Below are 21,629 nucleotides of genomic sequence, written 5' to 3'. Positions count from 1 at the left end.
AAAAATAAACAAGGGGGGAATGAAACATCAGAATTTCTCTAAGGTAATGTGGTTCATCTGAGAACTTGTCGAAAGTAGAAATCCTAGGACCCCACCCACCCCAGAACTATGGAACCCCAAACTCCAGGCTGGGATCCAGCACTTCCAGGAATTGCTTGAGATTCAATGCTTTCTCTTGCGTGTGACACAGATTCCGTTTCAGCAACCTCACTGCAGTGAAGACAGCTTCACACTCTGGTGTCTTTCCCTCTGTCTGTCTCTGTCTCTGTCTCTGTCTCTCTCTCTCTCTCTGAAAAAGTTTGGTCTGGAGCAGAGAAAACCGGGGGGGGGGGGGACAGTGGTGTGCCCTGTAAAGTGCTCGAGTCACCACACATGATGACCTGGGCTGAAGTCCCCAGTCCCCACCTGCAGAAAGGAAGAGGCTTTAACAACAGTGGAGCAGCTTTGAGTGTTTCTCTTTCTCCTTTCCTTGCTTGCCCTCTTTCTGTCTACCAGAGAGAGAGAGAGAGAGAGAGAGAGAGTGAGAGGGAGAGAGAGTATGTTAAAAGTCATCTACAAGTTGAAGTCTCAAGCAGACTCTATAATGAGAGGAGATGAGAAAGGTTCATGCAACATCCCAGACAGCAGACGTTTCAGAGACTAAGCCTGCCTGTGAGAGATTGTGCTGCCACCCGCCCCCCCCCACACACACACACACCCCCAGTTCCTATGTCAGATCCCTAACCCCAAGATATCTGGAGACAGAGATTTTAGGAGGTGCTTGAAATTCGGTTATGGTGCCCTGGTGGTGGAATAATTATCCTGGTGAAAAGAGACAACAGAGAGCTTGCTTCTCCCATTCCACTCACACACCAGGAGAAGAGCAGCTTCCAGCTCAGGAGAGCGAGTGCAGACGCCCTCTCCAGGCCGCCTCTGTCCTAGCCCTCTACTACCTACCCAGCACTGTGAGCCTGCCTCCCAGTCTTCACCTATGACAACCCAGTGTCCATGAACATGTTCCTTTCTTTGGAAAAGCCACAAGTCATATGATTCACCTGCTCATTGGCCTATAGGCAGAGAACTCAGGCTGGCATCATGTTCTGACTTCCCTGGGCAGATGACCTCACCAATGTGTCCTGGAACCCCACTTCTCCAGATCCCTGTCCCACTAGGGAAAGAGAGAAACAGGATGGGGGTGTGGATCAGCCTGCCAACACCCATGTCCAGCAGAGAAGCAGTTACAGAAGCAGTGGGGTGGTGAATACAGTGGTGCCCCACTCAGCTAAACTTACTGCACGGTTTCCTCCTGCCTGGCTCCATGTATCTATCTCAAGGCCCCGCCAGTTGAACCAAATGTCCTCTTGAGGCTGATACCAAGCTCTGTCATTTTGGAGGCCCCGCTGCGCTTTGCCCCAGCAGTGGGCTCTTGCACAATAAGTGCTCACTGGCCACGAGCTGTCCGTGGAGAGGGACTGCTATCTCAGAGCTTAGACTCAGCAGTGGATGAGCCAGGCTCAGGCTGGGCTCTGATAATTACAACTGATGCCAGTCAGGTCTTGTAAGCAACCAGCTGTGGCCACAGAATGCTCTGCTGGCCCGTGCGGGGCAGGGGTGGGATACTGGCACTCTCAGCATGCAGGCACGGAGCCAGACACCTGCAACATCTCACTGAAGACCTGCAGCAACCCCACAAGGTCAGGACGATCCCCCCTCTCCCTCCACAGAGGAGACTGTGAGGGGCGTAAGTGACTGGCCTCTGTTACACAGAGGGAAGATGACTCACACTGGGCTGGCCGGTGGCATCAACTCATGGAAGCAGGAAACTCATTCCAGCTCTACCTCCAAGGTCAGTGCGAGCCCACAGACTCCCCTTTGCATCATAGCTCATCTAAAGAACACCTGCCCCTTGTTTTCGAATTCGCTCTTTGAGGAGCAAGAGCCAGCACGATTCTAGAGAGAGCCTTCTGCCTGCAATTCCTCTTTCTCTCCCCCTTGTAACAAAGCCCGAATGTCCTGCATTGCAGCGGGGCAAGTGGTTGGCACTGAGGGCTTTGTGTCCACCGTCCCGTCCCCTTTCAATGCAAAAGCTGTGTCAAAGGTCATTTTCACTTGATCTCTGGAAGCTGGATTCATTGTCCCTGAGCCATACGCTGGAGGACAGAGATGGCAGAAGATGAATAGCATCTGTGAGGTCCTCTCCACCGGTGGCAGCAATGACATCAGACATTTCTTTTGGATAATTTGCACATTATCAGACTAATTTTCAGACTATCTAATCAGCCAGCATTACCCTTAATCAACTCAGCTTTCGTCTTTCAGATCTGCAGAGTGGAGCATGCCCTCCAAGGTGTGCGGCCACGGAGCCCCTTCTCTCCGCAGGTGCCGAGAGCCTGCGTTGGACCCAGCACAGAGATGCCCTCGCACCCGGGACAACCCTTCCACTCCAAGGACCTGAATTTCATAGGTGTGTATTTAAAGAGATAATTCTTCTAAGAATTCCCAAGTATGTGATACTCATGCCAGTCAAGAGCTAGATGGGGAAACACAGTCAAGCCTGGATGGGTTGAGTGTCTTACATCAAGGCAAAGAACTCTGGGAAAGGAGGGCGGAAAGGCCGTTGGAGGTGGGAGGGGGCTTTCAGGCCCTGGGACACGATGATGGGCCTAATTTGGGTGAGAGTGTTGTGCAGACACGTTTTGGTGAGAGGAGAAATTGCACCATGCATCAACACCTTGGCTATAAACCACTAACCTCCTGATTTAATAATAAAAAAAAAAGACAAAAAAACAACATCATATCAAAGAGGAGCAGGTGGCATAACGATCACCAATGTGCAGGTGGAACACCCAGCACATTGTGCCACAGGCACGAGGAATCTCGTGCCACAGGAATCGAGGACCTGGGTCCAAGCCCCCAACCCCCACCTGCAAGGGAAAAGCACCACAAGCTATGAGGCTGTGCTGTCAGTCTCTCTCTTTCTCCTTCTCTATCCTCCCCTTCTCTCCATCTCTATCCAAAAATAAATTTTTTTTAAAAAATCTTAAATGCTAACACGGCAAACAAACGTCTTTATGAAGCACCTGTCCTTAGCTCCTAGTGACCGCGACCGTGACTCTCCATGTCCGACAGGATGGATGCCATGCAGTCTGACTCAGAAGATGCTTCCAGCTCTGTCCCTGCCCACACTGTCACGGTCCTTCCACACCCCCTAAGGCCCAGACTACTGTTGGACCCAAATTCTACAACTGCCTGGATGTATGTCCCCATGCCATTCCTGGCCTCCCTGTCCATGCAGCAAACCTTCTCCCTCTGGGAAAATGCATCCCCATTCTGCAAGGGAACTTGGCTCTCTCTTTCCTCCTCAGTGAGACTGGATCTCACCTCCTCAGAGTTCCCTCGAGCACCAGCTCTCAGGGTTGCCCTGGGCACCAGAATGATGGTGACATTCTAAACACACTGCTGACCCTCCCTGTCTCAGAGTCTCTGTCTCCTGACCTCTGGTGGAGGCAAGAATCTGCACTTCAGCAGCTGGAGAGCTGGCTCAGTGATAAAGCAGGGGCCTTGAATGTGTGAGGTGCTGAGTTTGATCCCCAGCAGCACCACACAGGCCAGAGTGATGCTCTGGTTCCCCCCCCACCCTAGCCATTTCTCTCTCTTTCTCTCTCTCTCTCTCTCTCTCTCTCTCTCAATAAGTAAATCTTTGGGGGAAAAAAGACTGTGTTTCAGTGAGCGACCAGGTAACACTGATTCCACTCTTTTTTTTATTTTTTAAATATTTATTTAATTTATTCCCTTTTGTTGCCCTTGTTGTTTTATTGTTGTAGTTATTATTGTTGTTGTCATTGTTGGATAGGACAGAGAGAAATGGAGAGAGGAGGGGAAGACAGAGAGGGGGAGAGAAAGACAGACACCTGCAGACCTGCTTCACCACCTGTGAAGCAACTCCCCTGCAGGTGGGGAGCCGGGGTTCGAACCGGGATCCTTATGCTGGTCCTTGTGCTTTGCGCCACCTGCGCTTAACCCGCTGCGCTACAGCCCGACTCCCCCACTGATTCCACTCTTAAAACAACACTCCCCCCATCCTGTTCCCCACCTGTAGGGGAAGCTTAACAAGTGGTGAAACGATGCTGCAGGTGTCTCTCTGTCTCTCTCGATCTCTCCCTCTCATCAATTTCTCTGTCTATCCAATAATAAATAAAATGAAAATATTTTTTAAAAACAACTATTTAACAAAACACCTCCCTAAAAAGTATAACACTGGGCTGGGCAGAGGTGCCCCCAGTTGAGCTCACGCCTCATCAGACTCAAGGACCTAGGTTCAAGTCCACAGTCGCCCACTGCAGGGGAGGAAGCTTCACGAGAGATGAAGTAGCGCTGCAGGTGTTTCTCTTTTCTCTCTCCCTCTCTGTGTCCTCTCCTCCCCTCTCAGTTACTCTCTATCCAATCCAATAAAGGAAAAAATGGCAGCTGGAAGCAGTGGATTAGACATGCAGGCATAGAGCCCTAGTGATACCCCTGTGGCAAACAAAACAAAAACAAAAATCTAAGAATAAATAGAATGAAAATTTTTTTAAAAAAATGAGAGTAGAGCAGGCTCTGCAATCTTGAGTCCTCTACCTGTCATCATCTGCTTCCACCCTGACCATCAGCCCACAGGAGACTGCAAGCTCATCAAAGTCAGCGGTGACGGCACAAGGCCCGCAGAGCTGCTAACGGGATGGGTTGGACAGATGGACAAACAAGCGGATTGATTAGATTGGACTTGTTTACATTGCTTTTCCATTCAGATCAAGGATTGTACATGCCCACATCTACCCCACCGCCCCCAAGATATATTGAACACTTTAGCTACCATAGAGTCCCACCAAGTAAAAGGATGAAAAAGAAATTCAAGAAGAGGGACCAGGCGGTGGCATATCTGCTTGAGCGCTCACATTACAGTGCACAAGGACGTGGGTTCGAGTCCCTGTCCCCACATGCGGGGGAGGGGGGGCCTTTACTAATGGTGAACCAGAGCTTCAGGCGTCTCTGCCTCTCTCCCTCTCCCCCCTCACGGGAAGGGCAGCAGCTCAGGGAGGGTAGAAAGACCTCCCTCAGCCAGACCTACCTCCCCACAGGGAGAAGCCAGGCTGCGTGCATGCTGGGCTGTCTGTACTTGAGGCGGGGAGGCAGGGCATGGTGGACAGGAGGGAGGCTCCAGAAGAACAAGCAGGAGAAATGAGAAGCTGGGAGAGGGACAAAGGCCAGAGGAATCAGCTGGGAGGGAGGAGGATGGGCAGTGAGTGCTGAGCTGGCAGCACAGGCCGGCCGGCTGAGGCCAGGGAAGGTCAGGCGGGCTCCAGCAGGCCACTCTGCCTTTTCAGCAGCGTCAGGCACCGGGCTGGGCCCCAGACACAGCCGGGGGGCAGCAGGGGACAGTGGGAGGAACAAAGTCAAAAGGTCTCTGCTGCTGCTGGTGTTGCTGGTGCAAACCCAGCAGGCCCTGAAAACCCCTGAGCCTGGGGTTCTGCTTTCTGGCAGGCCAGTGCTAGCAAGGAGTTTGGGGCCTCCTGCAGCTCTGCAGCAGAGGGAAATGTCAGCCTTCCCTCTTCACCAGATTTCAGTCCAGATTTTTCCCGGGAAAGACTGCAGATTAGCCCCTGGGGTTAAGCTCCCTGGCCTCCCTCCCCCACTGCCGAGGCCTTGCCAGGGCAGGATGGCCAAACTGAGACCCGAGGAGGCTGCCGAGCTGTCGCGTTCGATTCATCACACTGCCCGGGTAGCACTGAGGGGCAGGATGAATGGGAGCCCATCCCCACCCCAAGCAGTAGGAGCGGCTAATGACTGGTTATTAATGATGCCGGTGATTTGTGCTCACAGGAAATGGCTGGGTGGCTGGGTGGCTGGGTGGCTGGGTGGGTGGGGGGAGCTGCTTGCCAGGGGCACGTGGGAGGGAAGAGGGCACACGTCTGGAGCAGCAGGCAAAATGGCGGCATGCACGGTGCAGAGAACCGGGCAAGAGCAGCTGCCCCTTGGATTTGTCCAGAAAAACTGGGGAGGGGATAAAGGAAGGATGGCTTCTGTGGACATTTAGAGCCTGTCTGTCCCACCTTCCCTCCCAGCAAGCTTGTTGTCTTGTGTTCTTGAAACTCTGAGGGTCATCGGATGGTCCTTGTTACAGAATGATTTCTCCACAGAAAGGTAAGAAGAGGAGGCTTTAACAAGCAGACTCGCTGACAGCCCACATGGAGGTGAACCAGCAGCCACGATGACGTGTCTCCATGCAGAGCGAGAAGCCACACAGCTTTCTCACTAATGGAGTTCACCTCACTGCAGGCAAGAACACAATAGGCAAGAGACACCCGCCCCCCCCCCCAAGCCACGGGAGGGCACGAGGAGACTGTGGGGAACACAGAGAAATACACCCACGTTGGACGTGAACGCCCTGCCAGAAGAACACAGGAATAGTACAAAGAAGACCCCTCGTTCTGCATAGGGGGAAATTACGGGCCGCGTTTGTTCTCCATGTGTTTAAAGGTTCATTGCACATAATCCCAACAAAGAATGGAGAAAGCATGATTTTCAGGAATCTTAAATTTTATTCAGGAAAATTAAGAACACCCACATGTTGGAGTATATGTGGGAAGGGAGTGAGGGAGAGAGAGAGGGGTAGACTCCGGAGAGCTATGCCCACAGATGTAACTTACAAATATCCAAGCCCCTCCTTCCCCTCCTTTCTAAGCCACACCCACACCTGCTACCACTCCCCTTTCCTGTGCAGCAATTTCCTTCCCCCAGGCACACAGGTGTGCCTGGAGAACATGTGTTCTGCCATGGTGCAGCAGCGTCTGTGTTCCCCCAAGTACTTCCTGTCATTTCTGACCTCAACAGTTCCACTCAGGGGGAGTTTCCTCTGCTGCTGTCACCATTGTGCGTGCGTGTGTGTGCGCGCGCGTGCGCACACACTCACACACACACACACACACACACACACACACACACACACACACACACACACACACACACACACACACACACACACGGCACAAAGCAAGAAAGAGCAACCAGTTCCCTTATAGCATGAGAAGAGCACCTGCCCACAGGAACAAAATGGCCTGACCTTTGCAAAGAGATGTAAAGCACCGGCCCCGGTGAGAAAGAACACCAAGCAAGTAAATATTTTAGAGAGAGCGACTGTCACTCTGAAACGCTTCTCAGAGAGCAGCCCAAGTCACTGCTCACTGAGATCACTGCTCAGTCCCCTTGAAGTAGGGGACAACACTGACTGGCTAAGAGGGGAAATGCAGGTACCAGTTGCCTTCCTAGAGACCATTCTAGTTCCCTTTCTGAATGATGAGTATGACTGGCCCAACGAAATCTGTGGGGGGTGAGGTGGGAGGGGATGTCCTCAGCGGTAAAGAGAGCTCAATCAGACTCCCCCCTGCCCTGCTTTCTGAGTTTAGTCCAGATGACAACATTAGTTAAGGCAGGATTGACCCCTGAAAGTGAGCAAGAATTCAAGTAGGTGTCTCAAGGGGTGAACTGTGCTGAAGCCCTAATCCCTACACCCTCAGAATATGATTACATCTGGATGGAAAATGCTTAGAGGCCACCGACAGGGTAAACTGGCAGAGAGAGAGCTCACCTGATAGAGAGCACACTTTGCCACTTGTGCCCCAGGCTGGAGCCCCTGGCCACATGGGTGCATCATAAGGGAGGCTTCACGAGTGGCTGGGGTCTCTCTCTCTCTCTCTCTCTCTCTCTCTTCCCCTCTTTCCCTCTCATTCTCTATGAGGAGCAGTTGCAGGAGTGGAGCCCCAGAAACATCGCTGTTGCGACCCATAAAATAAGATAAAATAAAATGGGGGGTGAGATGGTGGCACACCTGACTGAGTACACACCTGGCCATGCACAAGGACCCAGGCTCAAGCCCCCCAGCCCCCATCTGCAGGATGGAAGCTTCACAAGCAGTGAAGCGGTGTTGCAGGTATCTATCTTCCTCTCTCCCTTTCTATCTCCCCTTCTCAATTTCTCTTTGTCCTACCAAATAAATAAATACTAAATACATAAATAAAATAAGAATAAAATGAGATAATTCTGGGAGCCAAGGATGTCACACACGGATAGAGATTCTGATTCAAATACATGAGTCTTTGGTTAGGGTCCCCAACTCCAATTAGTTGGTCAATTTAAAATAAGACCTTGACCTCATATTGGCTGGTGTACAACCAGATAGTGTACAAAGTCCTGAGTTAGATCCCCAATACCAAAAAGTAAGACAAAATAAAATAGAAGCCTAGAATGGGGGTCTAGTCTGATCTGACTGGTATCCTTCTAAGAGGAGGAGCCCTCAATATGCACCCAAGGGCTGGCGGTGCTGCGCCTGGTTGAGGGCAGACATTGCAGCGTACAAGGACCCAGGCTCAAGCCCCCACACCCCTTCCACCTACAGGGAAGAATCTTCACTAGGGGGTGAAACAGTGCTGCAGGGGCTTTTCTCTCTCCCTCTGTATCTCTACTTCCTTTCTCAAGTTCTCTCTGATCTAAATTAATAAATACAGATTTAAAAATCTACAAAATATGGAATATACAGGGAGGTAGCAGGGTGCAGGTATACAGGAGGATCAGCGTGTGCAAGGACCTGGCAAAGGAGAGAGGGCAAGTTTCCTGCACATTGCCATGGGACATCCGGCCTCCAAAACGCTCATCAGGGAAAGACCTGTGCTCGACATAGCCCGACCCTCCGGCAAGCTGCCGTGGCAGCCCAAGAGAAGAGAACCAGCATAAAAGTGGCACTGTAGTGTGAGAGCAGGGAAAGCACACATTCGGACAAAGAAAGGCGTTGACGAGGTTGTGTCGGTTACTCCTAATATCTGATGAAGGCAGCCAGCCCACAACTTTTGGCTGAGTGGATTGACCAGAAGGAACCCTCAAACCCTAGAGTCCGAATATTTTTTTTTAATTTTTTATATTTATTTTTTTATTCCATTTTGTTGCCCTTGATGTTTTTATTATTGTAGTTATTATTATTGTTGTTGTTGAATAGGACAGAGAGAAATGGAGAGAGGAGGGAAAGGAAGAGAGGGGGAGAGAAAGACAGACACCTGCAGACCTGCTTCACCACCTGTGAACTGACTCCCCTGCAGGTGGGGAGCAGGGGGCTCGAACCAGGATCCTTACACCAGTCCTTGCGCTTTGCGCCATCTGCGCCTAACCCGCTGCACCACCGCCCGACTCCTGAGTCTGAATATTTTTAAATATTCAGACTGTTCCTTTCACTGCAGTGAGCTGTTCCTTTTAAGAATGCCTACGACCAACTCTTGTGAACACAATTAAAAAGCAAATGGCATGTGTGCAATTCATCTTCACTCAGCGATCTTAGAATGAAACACATCTTGCAGCAAACCCCAAAGGTTGCGTTATCCCACCCCATCCTCATCTTTGCAGGCGCACAAAGTAGACAGTCAAGTGATAAGAGCTAAGGTTTGTTGTTGTTTGCTTAGTTGTTATTCTGTTTTGTTTTTACTCTCTAATTTATAGCTCAAGGTTGATGATACAAAGAAAACAGTGGAGGGGCAGGGCAGTGGTGCACCTGGTTAAACACCAGGACCCATGCAAGGATCCAGGTTCGAGCCCCTAGCTCCCCCACACCCCTCCCTGCAGGGGTGATGCCTCACAAGTGGTGAAGCAGGGCTGCAGGTGTCTATCTTTCTCTCTCCCTTTCTATCTCCCCATCTCTCCCCATTTCTCTGTCTTATCCAATTAAAAAAAAAATGACCACCAGGAACAGTGGATTCATAGTGCCAGCACTGAACCCCAGAGATAGCCCTGGAGGCAAAATTTAAGAGAGAAAGAAAGAGAGAGAGAGAGAAAGAAAGAGAGAGAAAGAAAGAGAGAGAGAGAGAGAGAAAGAAAGAAAGAAAGGAAGGAAAGAAGGAAGGATGGAAGGAAGGAAGGAAGGAAGGAAGGAAGGAAGGAAGGAAGGAAGGAAGGGGAATACAAATCTTTGAAACCATTTCAGGTCTTCCAAACCTGACATTCCAAATCACAGTCCCCTCAACTATTTTTCCTGATTGAATTTTCAATCAAACAAAAAACATGGCAGTTCCAAGGCAAGAGGACCTTACCCCAAGTGGCAACCCCATGAACAGAAACCCAGAGGAGAAAGCCAGACTATTCTGCATGTCTCAATGGCCGGGAGGATACCTGGAACACCTGTCTGAACTCATACACCTGGAGTCCATCCAGTTCAGGCTGGCAGCTGTGGCTGGATCTTCTGGAGCTGAAGGGCAAAGCAGCCTGTCTAGGATTTGGCAATGACCAGGGAAGAACGTTTCCTTCTGCCACAGCACTTACCTTCCTTCCACCGGGATCCAGCTGGTGGGCCTCCCCTGCCCAGCTCAGTCTAAGGCCACAGCTCAGCTAAGCTCAGCTACACTGAGCCTCAGAGCAGCTGGACTGGGCTGAGAAGGATCCTCTCACCATAGACCTTGAGACCCTTCAACAGGTGTGCCCCGAAGAGGCCAGAGGTATAAAATCAGATGTGCCCCACCACCCTGCCCTCCCAGCTCATCACTGTCCCAACCCAGCAGTGGGAAACTCACGTCTGTGGTTCTCATTTCTGTGGTTGGGTGGGGACTGAGTCTCCTGTTCCTGGGCTTCATCCCCCTCCTCGCTGGCCAGGTGAGTGTGAGCATAGTGGTAGCTGAGTCCTGGCCGGTTCTTGTAGCGTTTGCCGCAGACTGGAGACGAAAAGAAGACAAGGAGAAAGGAGAACACCAGGGTCAGCGACCTCTGTAGCCACTGCTGGGAAACCATTCCCGTTCAACCATCCCTTAAGAGGCCACTCGCTCTCGACGACCGTAACCTCCTGGACTGAACCAAAGCTGCTGCTGTAGCAAAGGAAGAAGCAGCATAAGAGAAGAAAAACGTGAACTGTGTGAGCCTCTCCCCCCCCCCTTCATTTCCTAGTTGTGAGATTCCGGGCAGATAGATCACTTTTCCCGGCAGATAGATCACTGACACTCTTTTGCCTCCGTTTCTCCAAACAAAGAATGGGAATGATAGTAACTTATTTCACAAAGTTGGGATAAATTAATCTCTTTTTTAAAATTACTATCTTTATTTATTGGCTAGAGATAGCCAGAAATTGAGAGGAAAGGGGAGATGGGAGAGAGAGAGAGACACCTGCAGCCCTGCTTCACCATTCGTGAAGCTTCCCCTCCACACAGGTAGGGACCGGGGTCTCGAACCCAGGTCCTTGTGCATTGTAACATGTGCGCTCAATCATGTGTGCCACCACCCAGCCCAGGATAACTTAATTTCTATTCAAAGCATTTAGAACCATGGCAGGCACATGTAAAGCTAGAGTAAGAAGTACTCAAAGGGGAGTCAGGCGGTGGCGCAGCGGGTTAAGCACACATGAAGCAAAGCGCAAGGACCGGCGTAAGGATCCCAGTTCAAGCCCCCAGCTCCCCACCTGCAGGGGAGTCGCTTCACAGGTGGTGAAGCAGGTCTGCGGGTGTCTGTCTTTATCTCCTCCTCTCTGTCTTCCACTCCTCTCTCCATTTCTCTCTGTCCTATCCAACAACAGTGACATCAGTAACCGCAACAATGTTAAACAACAAGGGCAACAAAAGGGAATATATATATATTCAAAGGACATTGAGAGTCTACATCTAACCCAGGGCTCTACAGCACAGACGAGGCAAGTGGCATCACCAGGGCTGAGTCCTGCGCCTGGTTACGCACAGCTAGTGGTGGCAGAGTCCAGTCCCTTGGATCTCTAAGCAGCGCTCCTTCCTCCCACCACCCCACAGTCATCTATAAAGGGAAAGCAGAAGCTGTATGTGGAGCACTTTGCTCTTTCACCTAGTGGCTGCATGCAGGGAAACATCCCACTTCTTCAGTGAAAACCAGGAAGCAGAGGCCCCTGGATAGATGTGGCGACCAAGAGTTTATGACCTTGGACAGAATATTCACCACAGAAGAGATCCAAAAGGCCGAGAAACACATGAAAAAATGCTCCAAGTGTTTGATTGTCAGAGAAATGCAAATAAAGACAACAATGAGATACCACTTCACTCCTGTGAGAATGTCAGACATCAGAAAAGGTAGCAGCAGCAAATGCTGGAGAGGGTGTGGGGTCAAAGGAACCCTCCTACACTGCTGGTGAGAATGTCAATGGGTCCAACCTCTGTGGAGAACAGTCTGGAGAACTCTCAGAAGGCGAGACATGGACCTACCCTATGATCCTGCAATTCCTCTCCTGGGGATATAGCCTAAGGAACCCAACACACCCATCCAAAAAGATCTGTGTACACATATGTCCTTAGCAGCACAATCTGTAACAGCCAAAACCTGGAAGCAACCCAGGTGTCCAACAACAGAGGAGTGGCTGAGCAAGTTGTGGTCTATATACACAATGGAATACTACTCAGCTATTAAAAACGGTGACTTCACCGTTTTCAGCCGATCTTGGATGGAGCTTGAAGAAAACATGTTAAGTGAAATGAGTCAGAAACAGAAGGATGAATATGGGATGATCTCACTCTCAGGCAGAAGCTGAAAAACAAGAGCAGAAAAGATAACACAAGTAGAACCTGAACTGGAGTTGGTGTATTGCACCAAAGTAAAAGACTCTGGGGTGGGTTGGGGGAGTACAGGTCCAAGAAGGATGACAGAGGACCTAGTGGGGGTTGTATTGTTATGTGGAAAACAGAGAAATGTTATGCATGTACAAACTGTTGTATTTACTGTCGAATGTAAAATATTAATACTTCAATAAAGAAATTTAAAAAAAAAGAGTTTATGTCCTCGATACCCCAAGCTGCCCTTAACACACAATCTCCTCAGACGTGTCCTCATAAGGACAACCACTCGAGTGGACAGTGTGAAGCAAGGGCCACAAGGAAGGACCAGGAAGAGGGCCAGCAAAGTAGCCTATCTGGCTAGTGAGCTGCCGTGCCATGTGCATGAACCAGGTTTAACTGAAGGTATCTTTGGTACAGTGGCAACTCTCTCTCTCTCGCTCTACTTCTATAAAATTAAATTTAAAAGATAACCAAGAAGAGCAAAGAGGGGAGCCACATGGTGGCACACCTGGTTAAGTGCATGTATCAATATGCACAAGGACCCAGGTTCAAGCCCTGACCGGCAGGGTGGAAAGCTTCAGGAGTGATCGAGTAGGGAGGGCTGCAGGTGTCTGTCTCTTGCTCTCTCCCTCTCTGTCTTCCCTCCCTCTCAATTTCTCTCTGTTCTTTCAAATAAAATAAATAAAGTAAAAAATAAAAAAAGAGCAAAGAGGTGGTTCCAATGGGTGATTGCTTAGAACCTGGACATTCAGAGATTCAAAGCAGTGGGGCTGGACTGAAAAGAATCTTCTCACCAAAGCCCTTGACACCTTCAACAGGTGCGCCCAGAAGAGGCCAGAGGTGTAAAATCCGACGTGCCCCACCACCCTGCCCATAGAACCATGCCTAGACTATGGTTGACCACTGATAACTGAAGTCGCAAAAAGCTAGATCACTAATGGAGCGGGGGAGCACTTTACATGCCTGGGATAAAGGGGAAAAAGACATCTCTTTCTCATATTTTATAAACTCTTATTTTCTTTGACCTATAAGAGTCACTCGGACAACTTTTTTTAAATAGCAGAAACAAACCTCTTCTCTTGGAATCAGGTTGGTATTAAGGTTTCACTGTTCGGAATGATACGTGAGACTTGCTTTCAGTCGTGAGCCACTCTGAGTAGTCCCTCTTCTGCCCATTTTACAGTTCTGTTATATACAAACCCCCACCCCCCGCCCTTGCTCTTCTTGGTTACCTTATTTAATTTTATAGAGGAAGAGAGAGATGTCACTGCACCAAAGAGGCCTTCAGTTAAACCTGGCTCGTGCACAAGGCAGAGAGAGCTTTACTGGCTTCCTTTCAGGATCTGCTAACACTTGTCTCTCGCCCAGTTTGTTGATGTGGTGAAGTAGGGTGCCTTCCCCATGCTTCTCGCTATGAAGCCATTTTTGCATTCCTACAGCGCATGCCGTTGGGTCGGAGCATGCGATCCGTTCGAGGCACCGCTACACCCAATTCACCACTGTTACATTTGCATCTGTCCTCAGACTTGAGGTAGATCTAGTTGTTTGGTTTTTTTTTTTTTTTAACTATCTTTGGTCCTATTTCTATTTTGTGGACACTCTAACTCACAAAACTGAACTGAGGGATTTTCCATATGTGATTCGACACATTCTCTCTCTGCGTTTGTTTTTCTCTGAAAAAAATCACGGTAAGGGGGCCCCGGACACTGCCGCACCCACTCAAGTTTGCATGTACTGCAAAGTGCAAGGACCTGCGCAAAGATCCGGGTTCGAGCCCCCATCCCCCACCTGGGGGGGACTTCACAGGCGGTGAAGCAGATCTGCAGTGTCTGTCTTTCTCCCTCTCTGTGCTCCCCTCCTCTCTCAGTTTCTCTCTGTCCTATCCAATAAAATGGGGGAAATGGCCACTAGGAGTAGTGGATTCCTAGTGCTGGCACTGAGCCCTAACGATAACCCTAGAGGCAAAAAAAAAAAAAATCTTGATAGTACTATTTATCCTGGTGGGTTATGAGTGACATTTGCAGACTATCTCACTCGCTACCCAACACGTTACAGACGCTTTGCACATGGTAGTAAATGTGGCGCGTGGGGCTTTGCCTTGGCCTGATAAACCTCAAGAACAGAAGTTTCCGGAAAGAGGAAGTTGACCTTCCCTCCTACTACAGAATTTGGCAATTGGTCAGGTTTTTATTGATAAAGTGAAGAGTCTGAAATCCAAGCTGGCAACCTACTGCTGGCTGACTGTAAATCCAGTTCCTACAGCTGGCCTCCTCGTACCGCCCTCTCTAGCACTTTCTCTCTCATAAGGAATGCAGAATATATAAGACGGCACTACACACCTCAGTGCCCATTTGACCCAGGAAGAAGTGCTACAACAGTCTGGGCCTGCTTGTGGCCTCTTCTGTGTAACCTCTTAAATGAAGCAGGCTCAATAAGCAGCCAATGGCAGAGTCGCTGACAAGGAAATTAGCGTGTCTGTGGGAGGAGCCTCTGCAGGTTCCACAGGCTTTCACGTGCGCCCTTTTGCTCTGTCAGTCACCACTGCCCTCCTGGGTTGCAGTGTCTCCTGGATCTTAACAGTTAATTGGGTTTAAGAATCTGTTAGGGGGGTCGGGCGGTAGTGCAGCGGGTTAAGTGCAGGTGGCACAAAGTGCAAGGACCGGCATAAGGATCCCATTTCGAGCCCCCGGCTCCCCACCTGCAGGGGAGTCGCTTCACAGGCGGTGAAGCAGGTCTGCAGGTGTCTGTCTTTCTCTCCCCCTCTCTCTATTTCTCTCTGTCCTATCCAACAACGAATGACATCAATAACAACAATAATAACCACAACAAGGCTACAACAACAAGGGCAACAAAAGGGGAAAAAAATGAGCAGTGGATTCATGGTACAGGCACTGAGCCCCAGCAATAACCCTGGAGGCAAAAAAAAAAGAGGAAAAAAAAATATCTGTCAGGGTCTTTCATTCTCATTAATATCCTAGGAGCGTGTCCTGGGATAACTAACTTCACCGATGGGGAACTCACTGCCCATCAAGTTCTCTGAGCTGCTAGGATTATCATAAGGTCAGTGTTACAAATCCTCCCTTCCATACAGTTCCCAGTTGGGGTCTGTCTCTCTCCATGTTAACAGCTCCAGCCCACATGGAGTCACGCCTTTAAGGCATGTTGACTGACCGGCTGATGGGTGAATACTGAACAGTCAGACGATGGGCGAGGAAGCGAGCCTGCAGAATTTTGGGGCCAGGCGGTGGCGCACCTGGTTGAGCACACATATTACTGTGCACAAGGACCCAGGTTCAAGCCCCTGCTCTCCAGTTGCAGTTCATGAGCGGTGAAGCAGGGCTACAGTCTCTGGCACTCTCCCTTTCTATCTCGCCATCCCCTCTCAATTTCTCTTTGTCTCTAGCCAATAATAAATTTTAAAAAAACTTTAAAAATAAATAAATGAATAATAAAACAGGACCCCATGCAGCTAGCCACGTTAACCTCATACTAGCCATCCTTACAAGCTACAAAACCAAAGCCAAGCAAGAAGTGTCCGTGATAACACAGCAGTTATCTCTAGAGTCAAACCTTTTACTAGATGAGAACTTCCCAGAGTAGCCCCAGCCAGTACCACCACATTTCCTGGAGGCCAGCTAGAGATGCAAGTTCTCAGGCTCCACCCCAGACCTACAGCATCACAACTGTGTGTGTGGGGGGGGGGGGAGGGTAGATGCAGTGATGTGTGTTTTAACAAGCCCCCCAATCCCTGTGATTCTGATGCAGGCTACAGCCTGGGAATCACTAGACTAAAAGGCTGAGCACACTGAGGCTCGTTCTGCTTGCTCTACTTGCACCAGGCCATCTGGAGGGACAAGGTGGCTGGTGGGGATGGAGGGAAGCAGCCCTGAGGCCTGGCTTTGATCACGAGAAGCAGCAGCAGCATCAGACAACACTGGCAGGGCCTGAATGCCAGCCCCCTTCACTGGGGTCGCCAGGTGCACAGCCTGTGAGACGGAGTCTTATTTCTATCACTGGCTTCTATCTACCATGTGGTCCCTTCCTCACCAGGTCCCCAAGAAAGCACTGAGGGAGTCCTTGAAAGTATGCAGCCCTGAGGGCTCAGAAGAAGACAGAAGAACCCATCTGCAGCCACCGGGGGTCCACAGTCTAGCAGAGGAGACGTACAAGTCCCAGAGAGAGGAGGTGGGTGTCCGGCTGCACCACCATGAGCACGTGCTGGGTGCAGGGGGTGGGGGCATAGGAATGGCCGGCGGCTTCCTGGAGGAGGTGTGATGATGTTAGCAGGAAGACCAAAGTTTCAGGAGGCAAGGACACTTAGTCTCTAAAGTCACCTCCTCTGCCCACCAGCATTCAGGACTGTGGGCACATCCACAGAGCTAGTGCAGAGGAAGTAAGCAGACAGGGTTGGGCAGGACTTTGTACTGACCATGGAGGCCGTAATCTGAGGGGAAGGCATACAATCAGGGAGTGACTGCTGAGGGCTGTAGTGCCAAGGATAGGTCTGAGGAGGCTACTTTAATTTCCCATGTGTGAACAAGGAGGTCTTGGGCTGGCAGAAGAGTTAAAGAGAATCTCAGGGGGCCGGCTGGTGGCTCACCTGGCTGAGCACACACATTACAGTGTGCAAGGACCTGGGTTCAAGCCCCCACCCCCACCTGCAGGGGAAAAGCTTTGCGAGTGGTGAAGCAGGGCTATATATGTCTGTCTCTCTGTCTCTCTCCCTCTCTGTCTCCCCCTTCCCTCTCGACTTCTGGCTGCTGTTATCCAATAATTTTTTTTTAAGTATATAATTAAAAAAGAAAAAGAGAGGGTGACTCTCAGCATCCCCAAAAGACTTCTGCCACAGCCCCGCCTAAGCCGTGATCCACTCCTAAACTCTGCCCCAGCCCCGCCTGAGCTGTGATCCACCTCTGAACTGCTCTGCCCGCTGGCTTGGAGCTGCTTACTCGGACATCATTCCACCTGAGTGCCTCTGCAGGAACTCCTGCACCTGCCCACCACCCCCCACCCCAAACCCCACTTTGCCAGGTTAATGATTCATGGTCCCACAGATCTGGGTTCAGATGTCCTTCCCAGATAAGTCATTTCCATTAAAATTGTGTGGCGTTGCACCCCTCTTATCCTATGGTTTTGTCAGTGTTTCCTTTTTATAAATAAAAAAAAAAAGGAAAGAAAGAGATGACAGGTCCTGGAAAAGGACGGCAGAGGACCTAGTGGGGGTGTACTGTTGTGTGGAAAACTGAGACATGCTCTGCATGTACAAACTATTGTATTGACTACTGACTGTAAAGGGAAAAAATTAGGACATCAGGAGCTGGGGAGATAGCACAATGGTTATGCCAAAGACATGCCTAAGGCTCTGAGGTCTCGGTTCAATCCCTAGCACTACCATAAGCCAGAGGTGAGCCGTGCTCTGGTCTCTCTTTCTCCTTGTGTATCTCTCATTGGAATAAATTTAAAAATAAATTGAATTAGGACCCCAACTGATTTCCTTCCTAGGACTAATAATGTATCATTGTGTGTGTCTGTGTGTGTGTCTGTGTGTGTCTGTGTCTATGTGTGTCTGTGTGTGTGTGTCTGTGTGTGTGTCTATGTGTGTGTCTATGTGTGTCTGTGTATGTGTCTATGTGTGTCTGTGTGTGTCTATGTGTGTCTGTGTGTGTCTGTGTGCATGTGTCTATGTGTGTGTCTATGTGTGTGTCTATGTGTGTCTGTGTGTGTGTGTCTGTGTGTGTGTCTATGTATGTCTGTGTGTGTCTGTGTGTCTGTGTGTGTCTATGTGTGTCTGTGTGTGTGCCTGTGTATGTGCCTATGTGTGTGTCTGTGTGTGTCTATGTGTGTCTGTGTGTGTGTCTGTGTGTGTCTGTGTGTGTCTGTGTGTGTCTATGTGTGTCTGTGTGTGTATGTGTGTCTGTGTGTGTGTCTATGTGTCTGTGTGTGTCTGTGTGTGTGTCTGTGTGCATGTGTCTATGTGTGTCTGTGTGTGTCTATGTGTGTCTGTGTGTGTCTATGTGTGTCTATGTGTGTCTGTGTGTGTGTCTATGTGTGCCTATGTGTGCCTATGTGTGTCTGTGTGTGTGTCTATGTGTGTCTGTGTGTGTGTATGTGTGTCTGTGTGTCTGTGTGTGTCCCACTCCCACTTCCCTGCAGCAGTGTGGCAGGTCTGTGTACTTGCTGGCACGGACTCTGCCGTGGCATTCCCAAGTCAGCTCATGGAAGTAGCAAAAACACTCAGGCTTCTGACCCAAGCAGCTGAGTTAAGATGTGTAGGTGGAAGCCCAGATTCAAGAAAGAGAACAAGTTCAGTCTGGGCTGGAGCTACATACCTGGAGCTTGGGAGAGAGATGGGAGATGTTGTGATTTACATTTTATCTTTCTGCTATTTGATAGGACAGAGAGAGATTGAGGGAGGCAGAGATAAAGATGAAAAGAGGCAACAAGACACCTGCAGCCCTGCTCCAGTGCTCCTGAAGCTTTGCCCCTGCAGGTGGGGACCCAGGACTTGATCCTGGATCCTTGAACACTGCAGTGGGTGTGCTTGACCAGGAACACCACCGCCCACCCCCAGGAGAGATGTAGATATTAAACTTAGCAGGGTGGCATTGGGGGTTACAGATGTAGAGAGAAGAGCCCCAAGAAACTGAAGAGTAGGCGAGAGAGAAAGAGAAGGAAAAGGTGTGGGCACACAGAAGACACCAGTCTTGTCAGAGCCGGTGGAGAAGGAGAAACGGATGGTGGGCACGTTGGTTAAGACTCTGCAGTGAGTCTTACTCGCACTGCAGTGAGCAGCCTGCAGCCGTGGAGCAGGTCTTCCGGAGGAGGCGGCAATGTGCGCCTACAGCCAGCAGCTATAGAGGACTGCCCCTGCCAGGCCTTTCTGAGCTTCCAGAGAGCCTACCCACAGCAAGCCTGCTCCGCACCTTGCCGAGGAGTGGACTGGAGTCCAGAGGCAGAATCTACACAATGGCAGGAGGCTGTGGAGAGTCAGGAAGGATGGGCAACTGGAGAGAGAGCTCGCCAGGTAAGGTGCAGGTCTTAGTAGGTGCACACCCTGGCTTTAAATCTGGACACCACATGGGAGGTGCTGTGACACTTGAGGAAAGCTCTGGCTTATCCTCTCTCTCTCTCTCTCTCTCTCTCTCTCTCTCTTTCCTCCAGTGTTATCTCTGGGGCTCGGTGCCAGCACTATGAATCCACTGCTTCTGGTGGCCATTTCTTTTCCTTTTTTATTGGGTAGGACAGAGAGAAATTGAGAATGGAGGGAGGGATTGAGAGGGAGAGAGGAAGAGAGACACCTGCTCCACCACTTGTGAAGCATCCTCCTCCTGCAGGTGGAGTGTAGGGTCTTGAACCCGGATCCTTGTGTGGGTCCTTGCATTTAGTACTATGTGCGCTTAACTGGGTGCACCACCACCTGGCCCCCTGATAATTTCTCTCAAAAAAAGCAGCTCACAGTGGTGAAATCATACACGCAGTAGGCACTGACTTCTGAGAGAGAGAGGGAGAGAGAACAACAGGAAACGAGAAGAGAGTGAAAGAGGAGGTTGCTTGAGTAGGAAAGGGACTCGCAGCATTCTGGGGGGTTAGCAAGATACGGTGGTGTAGACTGCAGGGGGTAGGTGCATCTGGAAATGAGGGCATGATGGTAGAAACAACAGACTATTGCTTCCGGTGAAGCTGGGTGAGGGGGGGAGGCTGCTGAGAGGATGGGGCTGGGTGTCAGGGAGGCTGAGTGATGCTTGTTTGCTTGCAGAGCCGATCACTGAACAGGCTTAGAGGCCACAGCAAGGGAGACAGAAGGGAGGGTGTCTAAAAGGCAGAGTTCGTGGGGATGGAGGCTAATGGAGCAAGATACGTGACCCCAAGCAAAGCGTGTGACCCCGAGTCCCAGCCCCTCGAATGACTTCATCCTAGGGACGGGGGATTTTGAAAGATTTATTTTGGTTGAAGTCATTTGGAGCAGACGTCTGCCTTTAAATGGAAAAAAAATGGCTTGGAAATTCTGCTTAGACTGGCTTGGGAGAGGAGGAAAATCCAGCACTGTCTCACCTTCTGGATTTAATTACATCTTCCTGCCAGTCTGAACACTTAAAAAGCCAGCTTCCTGGGCAGGGAGCCTACGTTCAGACAGGGCTCCATGCTCACAAGGCCCCACCCTTGCTCCGACGCTTTGATGCCACCATCTTAGGATTCTTACTCCTCACTGGACAAAAAGGGCCTCTCCTTGTCATTCTGTGCCGGGCCCTCGAACTCATCTACCTGGTCCTGTCATGGCTGGGGACAGAGATGTGGAAAGAAGGCCTTCCAAACAGTCACCCTGAGTTCTGCGAAGCTTCCGCAGTGAATGCAGGACCAGCCTGGCCCTGGGTTGGGAGTAAATTTCCCCTCTGAGGTAACTGAGGAAGTCTGGCCAGAATGGCTGGCCGCTCCGCTGCTCTGGCCCCCGCTTTTCAGTCAGCCCTGTCTTTGGAGAAACAGGAGGGTGGTGAGTTGAGTGCACGGGTCTGATCTGACCTGCCTGGGTTCAAACCCCGGCTGCATGTACAGGTGGAGACTGGGCTTCAGCATCCTCCCTGGGGGGGTTGGGGGGCTCGCACCAGCACACCCACCTCACAGCTGCGAGGGGGCCAGGAGACCACATCCTGAAAACAGCGTCTGGCTCACCCGACGTGTCCTTCATCACTCGCTATTGTATCACCACTGCTGTCAGAGTGGATCAGAAGAGGATAAGCCCAAGGGGGTGGGGGGACACGAGGAGCCTAGTAGCTTCTCCACTGAAGTCTGGGTGATGGAGTAGCAGGAAAAAGAGGGTGGGGTAAGACGTATTCTGAAAATAAAGTATTAGAGCCATCTGGTCTCCTTTTATCATGTCAGCAGTCTCGCTCTGGAATTATCTGTCGTGCGGCATCAAACTGAGCCCCGGGACTGCTGGAGCGTTCAGAGAGGGTGGCGCCCTCAGGCCTTCCGGCCTCGTCTCCTGCGGGCCAGCTTTTCCGCACCGTGCCCTCCGAAGCTGCCGCCCCTGGGGACCAGTCAGCCCTGCCTGTGCACAGCCGAAGGTCCTTCTCTTCACCT

The 21,629-nt window shown here is 50.5% G+C and overlaps 1 protein-coding gene and 1 long non-coding RNA gene across 3 annotated transcripts in view; one reads left to right on the top strand and one right to left on the bottom strand.

The window, feature by feature from the left end:
• Positions 1-21,629, bottom strand: part of DPF3 (double PHD fingers 3) — a 259,572-nt gene that overhangs the window by 74,665 nt on the left and 163,278 nt on the right. For both annotated transcript variants that reach the window (XM_007528429.3, XM_060175529.1), the window contains exon 7: positions 10,563-10,700. In XM_007528429.3, coding sequence (XP_007528491.1) covers positions 10,563-10,700 — 138 coding nt within the window. The remainder of the gene's footprint in view (positions 1-10,562; positions 10,701-21,629) is intronic.
• On the top strand, positions 16,433-21,427 carry LOC132533500 (uncharacterized). The gene is made up of 2 exons (XR_009545389.1): positions 16,433-16,736; positions 20,308-21,427. It is a non-coding gene; the product is annotated as an uncharacterized LOC132533500 (long non-coding RNA).

Source organism: Erinaceus europaeus, chromosome 16, assembly GCF_950295315.1.
Source record: "Erinaceus europaeus chromosome 16, mEriEur2.1, whole genome shotgun sequence".
Lineage (NCBI taxonomy): Eukaryota > Metazoa > Chordata > Mammalia > Eulipotyphla > Erinaceidae > Erinaceus > Erinaceus europaeus.
Note: the sequence above shows the minus strand (reverse complement) of the source record. Positions and strands in the feature narration are given on the sequence as shown.